We start from the raw sequence: 16746 nt of genomic DNA, 5'->3' as shown, positions 1-16746 counted from the left end.
TGGGTTCATCTGCTGTTGCTATGGTGCCCCAGGCTGGATTTGCCCATTTCCACTAATGGAGCAAAGGGTAGAGGAAGGAGGGAGGTAGACAGAGATAACTGGTCCCCTCCCTCCCCCTCTTTTATCTCTGGAGCAGATGTGGGGTGTATGCATCCGGAGTGGGGTATCAGTGGTGGAGAGAAGAGTAGTATGTCAGGATTAAGAGGCTTTTGGGATGGGGTGGCACACCCAGTGAGGAGGGGCAGGGCCATCGTGCCTATATCCAGAAGATAGCTGATAACATTAGAGAGGGGGAAAAACAAAACAGGCAGGATGGTATTAGCATGAGAGAGTGGAGGAAGGGGCGGGAGGAGGTGTGGAGACAGACTATGTACCAGCCTCTGCCTGCATTCTTCTGAGCCCCCCAAACCTCAAGGCAGCCTGGATCCCAGGGATATGAGAGGTGCCGAAGCATGGGCACCAGGGCAGCGGTCATGCCGTCTTGTGTTTGGGGGCTGCTGAGTTGCTTTTTCCTCTGCAGCTGGGCTCAGGGAAGCCAAAGGTCCTTTCGTTCTCTGCCTCCACTACCCTCCCAAGCCAAGCCAGGACCTGGGCCCACGTGGAAGCCCCCACAGAGGGCTGAAGCAGCCCTGGCTTTTCTCTACTCCGGGGATGTTCAGTGGCTGTCAGCGGCTAACTGCAGCGAGAGTTATGAAGTCCGTGGGGCAGAAGGGAAAGTGGGCATCCCCCCAGTCCTTCAGAGAGCAGCGGGCACTCTGGCCCAAGCTGCCAATTTTCTCAACATGCTTCTACAAGCCAACGACATCCGAGAGTCGAGTGTGGAGGAGGATGTGGAATGGTATCAGGCACTTGTCCGAAGTGTGGCCGAAGGGGACCCAAAAGCCTACAGAGCTCTACTGACCTTTAATCCCCCACCAGGGGCCAGCCACCTTCAGCTGGCCCTACAGGCCACCCGGATGGGGGATGAGACCGTCCTTCAGGACTTGTCTGGGAACAGGGAACAGGAAGAAAACCCAGAAGAGGACCTGGACAGTCCTGTCCTGCAGAAGCGAGTACTGACCAACGACCTAAGAAGTCTTGACAGCCCCAAGTGGCCACGAGGGGATGGGTATGTGGGGGACATACAACAGGTGAAGCTGTCTGCTCCCTTCCTGGAATGCCATGAGGGCCGGTTCCGTCCTGGCTGGCTAGTCACAGTCTCGGCCACATTCTATGGACTCAAGCCAGACCTCACCCCGGAAGTCAGGTAAGTGGGTTTGGGAAGTACTTGACTGACTTGTGAGGATGAGGGGGACACAAGTTTGCTGTACTATACACAGACCATTGGCAAGAAGTTGTATGTCTGTTGGGGACAGGGCACAGATTGTGTGTGTGTGTGTGTGTGTGTGTGTGTGTGTGTGTGTGTGTGTGTGTGTGTGTGTGTATCTATAATTATCAATTAACATTCTCAGGTGTGAGTGTGCATGCTGTATATGAAGCAATTTATATATATTTATCTGCACATCTATTTGTTTTGTTTTTCTGTGTGTCTTCGTTTTATTTTGTTTTGTTTTCTTTTTCTTTTTTCTTTGAGACAGGATTTCTCTGTGTAGACTTGGCTGTCCCTGTAGACCAGGTTGGCCTTGAACTCACAGAGATCCACCTGACTCTGCTGCCCAGAGTGCTGGAATTAAAAAGCATGTGCTACCATTGCCCAGCTTTAGTTTGTTATCTAAATGTTTTTCATGAGGCCAAGGCTATCCTAGAACCCTGATCCTCCTGCCTCCACTCTCCAAGTGTTGGGATTACAGGCATGTGCCTGGCTATCTCTTGATGTTGTTTATATGTTGAGGACAATGAGTAAAAGCCTATGAGCATGTGCATACACAGGTATGTATACATACATCTATCTATATGTGGGTATGTGTGTGTGCAGATGGGTGAGTATAGACAGAGACAGGTCTTGGCTCTCAAGTCTAAAGTATAAACAGAAGAGGTAAGAGAGAACTTGATAGCCTGGTGGTGATGGCACACACCTTTAGTTCTAGCACTAAGGAGACAGAGGCAGGTAAATCTCTATGAGTTCAAGGCCAGCCTGGTTTACAAAGTGAGTTCCAGGATAGCCAGAGCTATTATACAGAGAAACCCCATCTAGAAAAATAAAGAGAGAGAGAGACAACTTAATTACAGTAGTAATCCATGTTCCTGGCTTCTCAGAGGAACCAAAAACATGGACACTTCAGGAGGCTTCCCAGGAGAAGAAAAATTCATGGACAGGGGTTTGGAGTCAACACCCCTTTGGTCGGGGAGTTGGCTGAGTCCCGAGTGTCACTATCAATGACCAGGCTCTTAGTGGAGCAGACCCGGTTATCCTCTCTTCCCTGCCACAGTACTTTGTGATATTCCTCAAAGAACTGACCACACTGAGCTGGGGTAAAGGACCAGTAGTCCTACCGGGACGCAGGCGCAAAGGAACACAGCCCAGCCGGGGATGCAGCAGACAGCATGGCTTTCTCAGCTCTCTGCCCTCATGCGTTGTTCCCAGCAGGGCACCCCTCCTGCAAGCAGGCAGCCTGGCTCCTTGCCAGAGCCCTTCCAATTCAGTCACAACAGGGCTCCTCCATTCCAGGACTCCTTTGCTGTGGCTAGTTCAGACCTGGTATGTATGCTCAGAGTAAAGAGGTGGTAAACAGCTGAGCTGCATATGCTTTGTGTAGATGCAATGGGCAAGGGTGAAAAAAAATTCCTGGGCTCCTGCTTGTCTTGACATGTCTATTCCTTCTACTCACCGATGAAAACCAGAAAATGATAAGATGCTGAATAGTGGAGAAGTGGGGACTACAACCTAGTGGGAGGGGGATTGTTGCCACAGAGACAGGGCTAATGGCACTGGAGATCTGCCTTGTATGTGGGCCATCCTGCCCCTGTGCTAAAGCGTGCAAAGACTGCACTGCCCAACAACGCAGTGATTGCCTCAGCATCCCCACCGTGCCCCTAACTGCCAATTTGCTGCCCTAGGGGGCAGGTGCAGATGGACATCGACCTCCAAAGCGTGGACATCAATCAGTGTGCAAACGGCCCAGGCTGGTACTCTAACACCCACCTGTGTGATCTCAACAGCACCCAGGCAAGGAGGATGGGCCCACTGAGTCCTGCCTTCATTCCCTTTCCCCATCTCTGCACCCCACTCAGCTCCCAGGAGCAGCTGACAAAACCACCCTGACATCTCAGGGCTTCAAGAGGGTCCCAAGTGATTGGCGGAGGTGAAATGACAGGCTCTTGTAAAGGGAGGCCAACGTACAACCTATCGCACACCTTCTAGCCCTTCCAAAAAAAAGCTATCCTCATGCCTGTGAAACCTCAATGTGCTCCTCGTTTGGCCTCGGTCTGGTACTCAGCACTCCAGGGTTCCTCTTTAGGGGCAACTCCGAAGCCTAGCCTGCTTTCCCTTTCCTAGGGTACATCAACACAGCTCTGAGCTCCTTGTGGTCCACAGAGGATGCTCCATTGGTACTCACGGAAGTAAATAGAATTGCTGGCTGGGTGTAGGAGGAGCCTAACCAAAGCTTGAAAAGGGTCTAGGATTGGTGAAGGTGACCAACTCCAAGCCACATGCGGTGTCAAAGCCCTTTGCTTCACAGATATCTGTTTCCAGCCTGTGACCTCAGTCATGTGTTTAACAACTCTGCTCATTACTGAGGCCATGCTTTGTTCATGCTGAGCACACGTCAACAGGGGGAGGCAGAACAGAGAGCTAAGCTTGGCATCCCACCAGCCTGGCTTTATGCTGAAGAGAGTAGTCCTATGTTAAGACCAGATAAGTCCTGATAGAGGAAGTTACCCCTCCATGGGGGTCTTTTTGTTGTTGTTTTGCTTGAGTTTTGTTTTTTGGTATTTTGGTATTTTGGGGTTTTGGTTGTTTTTTGTTTTTTAAACAGGGTTTCTTTGTGTAGCCCTGGCTGCTCCCAAGCCGCCACCACCTGGCCATGGGCGTCTTTTTAAAATATTTATTTATTTATTTGTTTATTTAATGTGCTCTGTCTACATGTATGCCTTCATTCCAGAAGGCACCAGATCCCACTATAGATAGATGTGAACCACCATGTGGTTGCTGGGAATTGAACTCAAGACCTCTAGAAGAGCAGCCAGTGGCTCTGAGCCATCTCTCCAGTCCCATGGAGGTCTTTTTAACTTACCTGTCTTAGAGTTACTGCTGCTGTGATAGATCACCATGAAGGAAAATGTGTGTTTCGCTCACAGATCCTTATAACCATTTATCAAGAATAGTGAAGGCAGGAACTCAAGCGAGGGAGGAACCTGGAGGCAGGAACTGATGCAGAGGCCATGGAGGGTGCTATTTCCTGGCTTGCTCAGCCTGCTTTTTTCTTTGTTTTTGGTTTTTGTTTTTTCAAAATAGGGTTTCTCTGTGTAACTTTAGAGGCTGTTCTAGAACTTGCTCTGTATACCAGGCTGGCCTCGAACGCACAGAGATCTGCCTGTCTCTGCATCATGAGTGCTGGAATTAAAGGTGTGTGACACCTCTGACTGGCCCCTCAGCCTGCTTTCTTATAGAACCCAGGACCACTAGCCCAGGGATGGCCCCATTAACAGTGGCTTAGGCCTTCCCCCATCAATCACTATTTAAGAAAGTGCCCTACAACTGGATCTTATGAAGGCATTTGTTTAAATTGAGGCTCATATCATTCCCATTAACTCTAGCTTCTGTCAAGCTGACATAAAACTAGCCAGCACAGCACCTATATGGCAAGTGGGGCAGCTCGTGGGAACCCTTTGAAGCAGGTGTAGGCACATGAGAGGTATGACTGGGCTCTCCCTATCTTCACCTCCCCCAGTCCCTAGCCCTAGCAATAGCTAGGAAATGGGACATGAGGCTACTGTTACTGCCAATCTGAACAAAACAGTTATGTATCCTGCACTCTTTTCTTGAATACTTATTGAAAAGACCTAATAGTGGGTAAAGGGGGCTTTTCCAGAGGGGGGAGGGCTGCAAAAAGCTTCTGGTGAATTCTCCTAATGTAAACCCAGAAGCCATGAATGGAAGGAGCTCTTCCTAGTAGGGAAAGCTTTCGGGGGAGAAAAATACCATACAAACAAATGCCATTTGTCATCCCCACAGTGTGTCCCTCTGGAGAGTCAGGGTTTTGTCCTCGGCCGCTATCTCTGTCGCTGCCGACCTGGATTCTACGAGGCTAGCAGCTCTGGGGGTACGTAAGTGTGCAGAGGGCTAAGCAGAGGGTTTGCAGGCCAAGGTAAGTTGGGTTGATTTACGGTAACTCTGGGAGGAAGTGGGAGTCTACAGCTGCAAGCCCAGAGGGGCTGGGCATGGCAGTGCATACCTCTGGTCTCAGCACTTGGAAGGCTGAGATAGGAGGGTGACCATGAACTCAAGGCCAGTTTGAGCTACATATTGAGACCATGTCTCAAGAGAAAAGTGTGGTGGGGGAGAAAGAGAGAGAGAGAAGATCTAGAGGGCTGTTTGTAGGTGTCTACTTCCTGAGAATGAACCCAAACACACAGGTATGAGGCAAATTAGTCTCTGAATGAGCCTTAGCCTCGCATCTTCCTGTTACCCTGTCCTTAATGGGGCATAATCCTTTGCTCTCAATCCTGGGGCCATAAGCTAAAGGAGAGCATGTAGCCTTCAGGATCCAAGGCTGGAACCTCAGAAATCTCTAGCCAAGCTCTCCTTATACCCATCTTGTTCTTTGCAGGGTTAGAGGAGAGTGCAACTCAGACTGCCGGGCAATTCGGGTCACCACAAGGCAGCTTAGGGAAGCTGCTGCAGTGCCAGCCATGTCCTGAGGGTTGCACAAGCTGTCTGGATGCCACACCATGCCTAGTGGAGGAGGCACTGGCACTGAGGACTGCAGTGCTGGCCTGCCAGGCCTGCTTCATGCTGGCTGTCTTCCTAAGTATGCTGGTCGCCTACCGTTGCCGTGGGAGCAAGGCAAGAAGGCCCACATCTCTCTTCTGTGCACACATCTAATCCATCTCAACTAGACAACTAAGTTTTGGGAGAATGGGTACCAATCTTGCTTCTACCCCTGGATGTGTGACATCAGGCAGTGACCTCTCTACCTTCGACTTATTTCCTCATAGGCAACAGACACTAGTTGAATGCACTCTGCCTGGGAAGCAATCTAGATCCCAGTGATACGGAGGAAGTCGTGAGACAAGGGCAAGGATAGGGATGCTGTCAGGTGCTGGGGGAGCTCAGAGGAGGGACCCAGTTATTCTGGAGGAGATGACACTGGAGAGTTCCTAGAAAAAGTGATAGGTTAACTGGTTTTTACTGAGCAATGAAGAGGAATCTTATTCTAGACCAAGATACAGTCTGCCCCAAAGCTTGGAGGGATGCCAGAGGCCCTTTCTAGCTCTAGCAACCTTGGGTGTGAGCCCAGCATGGCCCTTGATACAAGCTCAGCTAGACCCTGGGGTGAGGCTGGAGGAGCAGCTGGGAACGGGGGGGGGAGGGCCCCCGGGAGGCCCAGGCCAGGCTTGGTGCTTTCAGCACCCAGTTCACACCTTTCTCCCCTGGGCTCACAGAGGATTCGGGCATCTGGAATCTTCCTGTTGGAAACCATCCTTTTTGGATCCTTACTTCTCTACTTTCCTGTGAGTATGTCCAGTTAGATGGTCTTACTTCTTAGTGTCCCCCACTTCCAAACTGTCACCATCCTCAGTAATCATTTTCTTCCTTCTTAGGAAGATCTGGTGACTTTAAATTCCCCCTACCAGTCTGGTGGCACAAACCTTTAATCCCAGCACTTAAAGGCAGAAGCAGGTAGTTCTCTGTGAGCTGGAGGCCAGCCTAGAATACAGAGTTAGTTCCAGGACAGCCAGGGACACACAAAGAAACACTGTCTCAAAAAAAAAAAAGTTAAATTTCCCCTACCTATTCCCACAAATGGTATGCTGGCCCAGTGAGCTCTGGAGGCAGAGACCCAGACTCAAAAGAATTTTCTGACTTGCTGGTACAATTTAAGGCAAGTAGTCTATCTACTGTTCAGATACTTAAGCTACAACTCTGCAAAAGGGAAGTATGAGGCCTGCAGTGTGGGGCTCTGGGAAGATTAGTCGTGTATGTGACAGGGATGGAGAGCAGAGTAAAAGCAGAGCAGAGGGCAACTTTCTGTCTGCTTGTCCTCAGGTGCTCATCCTGTACTTCAAGCCCAGTGTGTTCCGCTGCATCGCGCTCCGCTGGGTCCGGCTGCTGGGTTTTGCAGTTGTCTATGGGACCATTATACTGAAGCTTTATAGGTAGGCACTTGCAGACCTCGACGCTGCTCTGCTCACCCAGGCCACCCAGCTCATTCGCACAGTGAAGTTTTACAAAGCCAGACCTCCCCCTGTATCCCCTCAATCATTCAGCTTTCCCCTTCCACGTAACTTTTAGAAAGATCAGGAGAGGTAAACACATGGAGGGCTGGGAAGCAAATGGACAGAATTAAGGGCTTTGGCCCCACCCTCAGTCCTCCCGACTTCCCCCATGTACCTTACTCCCCTCAGGGTGCTCCCGACTTCCCCCATGTACCTTACTCCCCTCAGGTGCTCCCGACTTCCCCCATGTACCTTACTCCCCTCAGGTGCTCCCGACTTCCCCCATGTACCTTACTCCCCTCAGGTGCTCCCGACTTCCCCCATGTACCTTACTCCCCTCAGGTGCTCCCGACTTCCCCCATGTACCTTACTCCCCTCAGGGTGCTCCCGACTTCCCCCATGTACCTTACTCCCCTCAGAGTGCTCCAGTTGTTTCTGTCCCGAACATCCCAGCGGGGTCCACATCCAAACAGTGGGCAGCTGCTGCGGCGCCTGGGGCAGCTCCTGCTGTTGGTATTGGGCTTCTTGATCGTGTGGACAGCAGGAGTCCTGGAGCCAGGCATCCAGCACACACCTCTAGTGACCCGAGGTCACACTCCCACCGGCCGCCACTTCTACCTCTGTCACCATGACCACTGGGACTACATCATGGTTGTGGGTGAGCTGCTTCTTCTGAACCCAGACTCCCTCTGGCCTTGGCTGGGCTCCTCCTGGATGTCCTTGAGCTGGTCTGGGCTGCCTGGCACACTTAGTTTTGGAGAGGGTCAGCAGGCTGCTGAAGTGATCAGGGATCTCTCTCTCTCTCTCTCACCCCCACCCCCAGCGGAAATGCTGCTGCTGTGTTGGGGCAGCTTCCTCTGCTATGCCACCCGGGCTGTCCCCTCAGCCTTCCATGAACCACGCTACATGAGCATCGCCCTACACAATGAGCTGCTGCTCTCCACTGTCTTCCACACAGCCAGGTGAGGACTAGCCCTTCTTCCTGAGACTCCTCCCACCCTGCCAATGCTCCCTACTCCCAGTGAGGGGTCCATCTAACAGTGACCCATACAATGCTGCTATGCCCAGAAGGGCTCCCCATACACCCGTCCTGTATCTCATTCAGGAGAGATACCCAATCCACAAGAAGTGTGTCTCATTCCTAACGGCCTCTCGTCTGCCCTGAGTGTTTTCCCTTGAGCCCTGACCCCTTCCGTATGCCTCAGCCTTCAGAGCAGCAGGCCTGATGTGTGTTTATGGGGACCTGGCCTTGTGGTTGAGGAACAGGGTTGATCCTAATAGAGTTCTGGGCACAGTTCTGTCCTGTAACCTGGGCAGGCAGAAGCAGTGGGGGTGGAATCATTTAGGGGGACTTCTCAGAAGAGGGGATTAACAAGGACCTGAGATTACACCTGTAATCCCGAGAGGGAAGGAAGTGTGTCCTCCTGGCTGAGTGCCAGGCTGTTGCTGGGGCGGAGAGCTAATGATGTGAGACAGGTAGGCCGTTTCCACCTGCACTGACAATCTCCCTGTCCCATCTGGTCCTTAGGTTTGTGCTGGTTCCTTCCCTGCACCCAGATTGGACCCTTGTCCTCTTCTTCCTCCATACCCATAGTACAGTCTCAGCCACACTAGCTCTGATCTTCATCCCGAAGGTAAGGTCTTTCCCCTATTGCATAAGGCAGGCCCTCACTCCTTGGTAAAGAACACTGGGCCTGCCACCTCAGCTCCCTCTCCACATCAAAAATGATGAGCATCCCAGGCAAGGCCTTGGTTGGGAGAGGAAGCTATTCCCTGCTCACATTCCCATGTAAGCAACACAGAGCTAGGGATGGAGGAAGGATTTGTTTGCTTTGGGTTTTTTGTTTTGTGTTTTGGTTTGGGTTTTTTGTTTGTTTTTCTTTTTTTTGAGACAGGATTTTTCTGTGTAGCCTGACTGTCCTGGAACTCACTCTATAGACCAGGCTAGCCTCAAACTCAGAGAACCTCTTGCCTCTGCCTCCCAAGCACTGCAATTAAAGGCATGTGCATGCCACCACTACTTGGCTGTTTGGTTTTTGTTTTGTTGTGTTTTTTTTGTTTTGTTTTGTTTTTTGTTTTTCTCGAGACAGGGTTTCTCTGTATTGTTTTGGAGGCTGTTGGTCCAGCCTTGTTTTGTTTTGTTTTTAAGACAGAGTCTCACTATATAACCTTGGCTGTCCTGGAACTGCCTCTGCCTCCTGAGTGCTGGGATCAAAGGTGTGCACCACCACACCTAGTATCCTTTTAATCCAGCTAGTAGACTCTGAAGATGTGAGGAACAGCCAATAGAGGCAGGTGGGAGAGCTGAAGGCCATGCCCAAGGATGCTGTGCTGGTTACTGCTGAAGAATGACAGGGATAACATTCCCTGAAGCTTTGGATTCCAAATCAGAGAAGGGTGAAGACTCACTAAGTAGAGGCAGAGTAGGTGAGGGTAGGAGCCGGCAGGATGCATTGTGTTCCCATTTACCCCCCCCCCTCCTATTTTGGCTAGTTCTGGAAGCCAGGGACACCTCCCCAAGAGGAGATCTTGGATGAAGTATATGAGGATGAGCTGGACCTGCAGCGTTCAGGCTCCTACCTCAATAGCAGCAGCATTGCCTCAGCCTGGAGTGAGCGCAGCCTGGACCCAGGGGATATTCGGGTAGGTTCCTCTCCCCCACCCCAATTCCTTTGATATCAACCTTTAAGTACTGCACAGGGGAACACAGTTGTGCTGCCACAGGACTACATACCACTGAATCACCCCAAATCTTCCCTCCCCCAAGACTGTACCTCCCTTTTCTACCACCCTAGACCCCCAATCATATACCATCCAAATGGAAAGAACTCCCAAAACCCAGATGCCCAGGCCCAGTCAAGAGTGTACTTTTAATCCCCCATGTCCTCATCATGGGGTGGGGACAGATGAGAAAAGCCTTGAGTCCCTAGCAAAGTGGAGTGGCTAATGACCCTAAGAGTCTGCTGTGGGGACTAGAAAGTGCCCCTACATTTGCACGTCTGCGTCTTCTTTGATTTTGTTTTTGTTGTTTAGGCTTTTGTTTTGTTGTTTTTATTGTTTTGAGATAGAGGTTCTCTGTGTAGCCCTGGCTGTCCTGGAACTCATTTGTAGACCAGACTGGCCTCAAACTCAGAGACCCACCTGTCTGCCACACAAGAACTGGGATTAAAGGTGTGTGCCACCACACCTGGCACCTCTGTGATTTCTGTGTAACCTCTGTTCGCTTCCTTAGAACATTCTAGGAGGTTAAACTAGTGGATGGAGACTGTTACATGTCAGTGTCAGTGAAAACTTCCCTGCTCTGAATTTCCCCCCAAACAACAGCTGAAGAAGATGCAGTGGCCAGGGAGGTCAATCAGTAGCTTTGAGACACACGCGGGTCCTGGGTCTGCAGTCTCAAAGCCAGCCCTGTCCCCTGTGCTGGTCATTTCCCAGGAGATCACAGAGTTCCAGAGAAGTGAGGGTACCCTAAATCCTCAGGGCCGAATGGATTCAACTCAGAACCAGCTTGGCTCTGTTCTCACAGGAGCAGAGTGGTAAATTCTGAGTTTTAGAGACAGGAAAGGGGGCAGCTTGGTGGGGAAGTGATGCCACAGAGCAAGTAGTTTAGCGAAGGGCTAATGAGGGGAGCAGCACTGTTGGTAGGGGTGGGCTCAGCATCTCAGAGGTGGCTCTGCCGCCCGCCCCTTCCTTGTAGGACGAGCTGCAAAAGCTCTATGCCCAGCTAGAGGTCCACAAGACCAAGGAGATGACTGCTAACAACCCCCACCTGCCCAGGAAGCGGAGCAGCTCACACCAGGGCCTGGGGCGCTCTTTTATGAGGTACCTGGCTGAGTTCCCGGAGGCCCTGGCTAGGCAGCACTCCAGGGACTCAGGCTCTCCGGGCCGCAGCGGTCCGCCAGGCTCTTCTCGACGCAGGCTTCTCAGCTCCAGCCTTCAAGAAACTGAGAAGCCACCAGCCCTACGCAAGACCCGCAGCACCTATGACCACCACAGGGAGCAGAACACACCTCTCCTTGACTGCACGCTGAGGAGGACCCTGTCCAAGAAAGCCTCGCCAGTGGAGGGTCAAGTAGAGGGGCCCCCAGCCCTGGGCTTCAGGTCGGCCAGTGCTCACAACCTGACGGTGGGGGAAAGGCTCCCCAGAGCCAGGCCCATCTCCCTGCAGAAGTCACTAAGTGTTGTGGCTGGCTCCAGGGAAAAGGCTCTGCTTGTGGCCAGTCAGGCCTACCTGGAGGAAACCTATCGGCAGGCAAAAGAGAGAGAGGAGCGAAAGAAGGCTGAGGCAGCCATAGTGAGCCCAGTGCGGAGGCCGTCAGCCAGGAGGCTGGAGCGGCCTCTAAGGGCTCCTCTGTCAGCCCCACCTTCCCCTGCCAAGAGCAGCAGCATGGACAGCTCACATACTCTTGGGAGGCCTCACGAGGAGGCTGGGAGAAGGCTGCCTCACCCACCCATCCGGCACCAGGTTTCCACACCCATCTTGGCTCTGTCTGGGGCCTGCCTGGGAGAGCCAACAATGCTGTCTCCCACCCCAACCTCTACATTGGCTCCTATTCTGTTGCCAGCTCTGGCCCCAACCCCCACCCCTGTCCTGGCACCAGTCCCAATGCCCCCCCAAAGCCCCACCCTACTCACTTTCATCTGCCCCTGGGAGAATGCAGAACTGCCAGGCAAAAAAGAAAAGGTGGTCCAGGAAGTCCCCACTGGGTCACAGCAAAGCAGCCACTCACCTGCCTCAGCTCGTACCAAGATCTGGAGGGCCCTCTCAGTAGCAGTGGAGAAAAGGGGCACTGGGGAGAGTGAGAGGACCTCAGAGGATGGACATGTCCAGGGGGAAGTTGATAATGTAGATAAAGACAAGCCCAAGGCCTTCTCAAAGTCCCACAGCCTCAAGACCCCCCTGCAGCAGGGCTCCGTGCGCAGCCTGGGTCTGGCCATCAAAGCTCTAGCCCGTTCTAGGAGCACCTACAAAGAGAAGGAGGGTGGGGAGGACAGCCCTGAGACTGAGAAGGGGAAGCCTACAGGGGTGAGCATGGAGGCTCCACCCCGATCTCCCAGGCTAGGCCGGCCCAAAGCAGTGAGCAAACAGGCTGCCCTCGCCCCCTGTGAGGATGAGGAGTCCCTCCAGAACCAGCAGAATGCTCACACCAGCAGAATGCTCAGTGTTTTCCACAGCGAGGGTAGCAGAGGACAAGAAGATAGAAACAAGAGGGAATCGCAGGACCCAGGGGAGCTGAAAGTTGAGAGAACTGGTAAAATAGGGCTTGCTACATTGAGGCAAGTTTTTGGGGACAAAAATGCTGAACAAGTGAAGGAACCCTCTGTGGGAGACCAAGAAGTGCCTGCTACTGCCCTCCAGCCCCTAGGCAGTACTGACCACAGCATGGCAGAGGTATGCCCCTGGGAAGTAACTCAATCAGGAATGTGTCAGCCAGAGAGTAGCAACAAGGCCAAAATCTGCTCCTGGGAGGGGAATGAAGGAAGTCTGGAGAAGACGCCATCAAGACAAGTTCTGAGTAGCTCCTGGGAAGAGAGGAAGAAAGCCCCAGAGGCATCAGAGCCGGAGGGTGTGGGTGACATTACTCGGAAAAAGTTGGAGAGGCTGGTCCGGAGCCAGGAGGCAGTGTGTCCTTGGGAAAGCACTGATGCTGGAGGTCTGTCTCCTCAGCCGGCCCATCGGGACCCTGACAGAACTCAGGGCAGGTCTGTGGCAGTGGGCAGCACAGAGGGGAGGAAGGGAGCAGGGCCTACAGAGGTTCTCCTGCCTGAGGCCAAGGCTGAGCTGTGCCCCTGGGAGCTGAGAGATGCTGGGGAGGGGACACTGGCCCAGAGAGTGAAGGGACTCCCCGAAGAAAGGCAGAAATCCCCCAAGAAGGCAACTGTCTGGAGAGAGCAGAATCTGGGCAGAGACCTGGTGTCTCTCTGTCCTTGGGAAAGTACTGATTTCCGGGGCCCCTCAGCAGTCTCCCTTCAAGTCCCAGGAAGCTCAGGGAGTTTGGGCAGTGGTATGGCAGAGGTCTGCCCGTGGGAGGTAGGAGATACATCTGAGGACAGGAAAGCTGAGGTCTGTCCTTGGGAGCTGGGAGCAGGCACAGAAACACTGAATCATGGAACAGATGGGGAATCTCTCCCAGGAAAGGAGACCACCTCCAGAAAGCGGTATTTGGGGGAGATGGGGGAGCAAACTGCGAGGGCAATGCCTACAGTCCATCAAGGGCAGGAGTCAGTGTGCCCCTGGGAGGACGCAGACCCCGGACGGTCCAGCCCACATCCAGACAGCGAGTCCAAGGCTGGTGGGCAGTTGCTAAGCAGTGGGGGCAGCCAGGCACTGCAAGTGTGTCCTTGGGAAGCATTCAAACCTGGAGAAAAGCAGGCACCACCTTCAACGGCGGAAATATGTCCCTGGGAAGTAGATGGAAGAACTGAGGACAGGACATCAGAGCACACACCACACGGAGGAGAACTGCAAAAAGAGGAGCCAACACCTGGAAAAGCAAGAGTCCAAACACGGGAAAAGGCTGAGGGGCAGAGCCCAAAGCAGGAAACAATCTGCCCCTGGGAGAGCATGGACCATAGTAGCACCCTACAAAAAGACACAGAGACACTGCAAGTCACTCTCCAGAGGCAAGGCAGTATGGGAGACAAAGCTGCTGAGATCTGCCCATGGGACGTGGAAGAGAGACTGACAGCTGAGAAGGCCAAGATCTGTCCCTGGGAGGTGGGTGCTGGGACCAGGGAGGAAAGGACTATGGGAGCTGAAGCCTCTGGGATCTCTCCAAATGATACAAGTCAGACTTCTGCGGATTCTAGACCCAGGCAGATAGCTGCTACTACTCCAAAGACGACAGAGAGGCCAGGCCTGGAGAAGGAGGTGGTCTGTTCCTGGGGCAGCTTGGGTCCAGGGGATTCTCAGCAGCCAGATACTCTCAGCACCAAGAAACCAAAAGATGGGCTCCAGGAACTGGACCATGGGAGCTCCAGGCCAATTGAGGTGTGTCCCTGGGAAGTAGAGGAAGTTCCTGCCAGTGAAAAAGCCAACATCTGTCCCTGGGAGGTGAGTGAAGGGACCATGGTGAAAGCACTTGAGCAAGAGCCAAAGAATCTGGAAAAGGCGGGACTTCCCTTCCAAGAAGAAGGGACATCAAAAGGGGATGCAAAACTCTGCCAAGAGCAGGAAGCTATCTGTCCTTGGAAGGATCAGGACTCGAGGAAACCATCTGCCCAGGTCCCCCAGGTCTCAGACTTGCCCAGTAGCATCAGTAGGCAGATATCAGAGATACAGTCTTTAGAAGACAGTGACAGGACAACAGAGAAGGGAGGCCTGAGACAAGACCTGAAGACCAGTTCCTTCCCAGAACACACAACCCAAGGAAAAGCTGCAGCTTTAAAGTCACAGTTCCCTGTTGATGGGGGAGGAACAAGCAAGGAGCTCCAGTCTGTCTGTCCATGGGAGAGCATGGTGCCAGCAAGCTCTTCCCTCCACCCACAAGGTCAGTGCTCTGACCAATCTAGAGCCAGCGCCCAGACACGGTTCAGTACTGGCGGTGGGGTTGCTGAGGTGTGCCCATGGGATGCTCCTGTCCCAGATCAGTATGAACCTGACAGCGACACCAAGGTTGAGGTCTGTCCCTGGAAGGTAACTGGAAGAATTATGGAAACACAGACACCAGGACAGGTGGAATCTCAAGAGGAAAAAGAAAGAGCCCCTGAAAATCCAGAGCACAAAGGTGTGGCAATTCAGAAAACACCACAGACCAGCAACTTTGGGAAGCAGGAAGCTGTGTATCCCGGGAGTCAGGACTTTGGAGTACAACCAGCCACAGGTGCTTCTGATGGAAACAAAAGTGGTTCTGAGAAAGTGGGCTGTGTGGGGGTCAGGGTGGCCCAAGTGTGTCCTTGGGAAGCAGAAGAGGTTCCCTCTGCCAAGAAAGCAGAGATCTGCCCTTGGGAAGCAAGTTCAGAAGCAATATGCAAGAGGACACTGGACCAGAGGCAGGATGGCAAGTCACAGGGGGATGGAGAGGCTGAAGGACAATTCTTAGAAGCAGCAGAGGCAGTGTACCCCTCGGAAGGGGCGGCATCAGCAGGGCTCTTCCCCGAGGCAGACTCCCTGGACAAAGACACCCTGGACCACCCCAAGGCCAGTCCCCAAGGCGCAAGCAGCCCAGGGAAAAGGCTAGCAGAACTGTGTCAGTGGGAAGTCACAGACCCAGAAGGAAATAAAATCAAGGGCACAATGGCAGACATATGTCCGTGGGAGGAACCCAGAGCCCCATCTGATGAATTTGGCTTCCTGGCTTTACCAACAACCCAGACAGATGTCCCTGCTACTCCTGAGAAATCACTCTGCCTCTCGGCACACAGACCTTTGGAGAGCTTTCTTCCTCAAAGTAAGAGCCAACATCTAGAAGTGACCAAGCCACCCAGTGCTTTCCCTCTGGAAGATGTCAGAGAACAAGGACCTTCAGGACTTGAGCCTAGAACCAAGTCAGCTCCAGAGCCAAGTCTCGAGGACACAGAGGCTCCAAAGTCTTTTTCCTTAATTGAAGACCAAGGACAAATGGCTCCTGTGGCTCAAGATGAAGAACTTAGCCCTCCACCCGCTTACCCCTGGGACTTTGAATGACGGCACCACAGTGAGGTCAGAACTCATTCAGGACATTTCCCACATCCAGTTCCCAAAGAGCTGATCAAAGATGTTAGGCTGCTTCCTCTCCCCAGGAGGCCAGATGGCAATACAAGAAGGGTGCAGTTTAGGCCTCAAGGGACACCCCATCCCCTCCACTTCTCTTTCTGCTTGAGGAAACAAAAACTGGACCCTTCCCTTCTGACGAATTCTGCTATTTGTCCACAGTACTTGACACAAGCTACTCAAGTCTGAACTCTCACTTAAATGAAGGTTACCCAAGGTAACAAAGAACTAAACCACACAAGGCAGTGACAATTGGGAAACTGTGGGCAAGAGAAGGCTATAGAGCCATGTAAATCAGGAAGAAAGACAGGGCTAGAAATATGGCTCAATGGTTAAGAGCATGCGCTGTTCCTACATGGGACCTAGGCTTTGTTCTCAATGCCCAGTCAAGTGTCTTACAACCACCTGCAACTCCAGCTGTGGCAATGTATTGTTTATGATCTAATAAAGCCACTGGAGATCAAGATGCAAAACCAGCCACACTGGTTAGCTATAGAAACTGGGCAGTTGTGGCACACACCTTTAATCCCGGGACTCGGGAGACAGAGGCAGATGGATCTCTGTGAGTTTAAGGCCACTCAGGGCTACATGAACCCCAATACCTGTCTCTGGGTTTTTATTATTCATGCTACATCCAGCTCTAAGGGAATCCTTCCATTTCTTCTGGTCTTGAGGACACCTACATTCATGTGCACATACTCCCACATAGACAGAAAAATAAATGTACACAAACA

At 52.4% G+C, this 16746-nt stretch overlaps 1 protein-coding gene across 2 annotated transcripts; it reads left to right on the top strand.

The window, feature by feature from the left end:
- The first annotated feature begins 452 nt into the window (after nt 1-452).
- Gpr179 (G protein-coupled receptor 179) lies at nt 453-16501 on the top strand. Of its 2 annotated transcripts, XM_040749597.1 has the most exons (12): nt 453-1246; nt 2998-3106; nt 5117-5204; nt 5712-5947; nt 6547-6615; nt 7151-7260; nt 7740-7978; nt 8144-8282; nt 8849-8954; nt 9814-9963; nt 11018-13990; nt 14039-16501. In XM_040749597.1, the coding sequence occupies exons 1-12, from the start codon at nt 453-455 to the stop codon at nt 15944-15946; spliced, it is 6921 nt and encodes a 2306-aa protein (XP_040605531.1). In that variant the 3' UTR covers nt 15947-16501. The 2 variants fall into 2 exon arrangements, with proteins under 2 accessions (XP_040605531.1, XP_005075969.1); XM_005075912.3 differs by having other exon boundaries at nt 11018-16501.
- The last annotated feature ends 245 nt before the right edge of the window (nt 16502-16746 follow it).

The sequence above is a fragment of the Mesocricetus auratus genome, unplaced genomic scaffold (genome assembly GCF_017639785.1).
Source record: "Mesocricetus auratus isolate SY011 unplaced genomic scaffold, BCM_Maur_2.0 Super-Scaffold_100007, whole genome shotgun sequence".
In the NCBI taxonomy this organism is placed as follows: Eukaryota; Metazoa; Chordata; class Mammalia; order Rodentia; family Cricetidae; genus Mesocricetus; species Mesocricetus auratus.
This window is presented reverse-complemented; position numbering and strand designations above follow the sequence as displayed.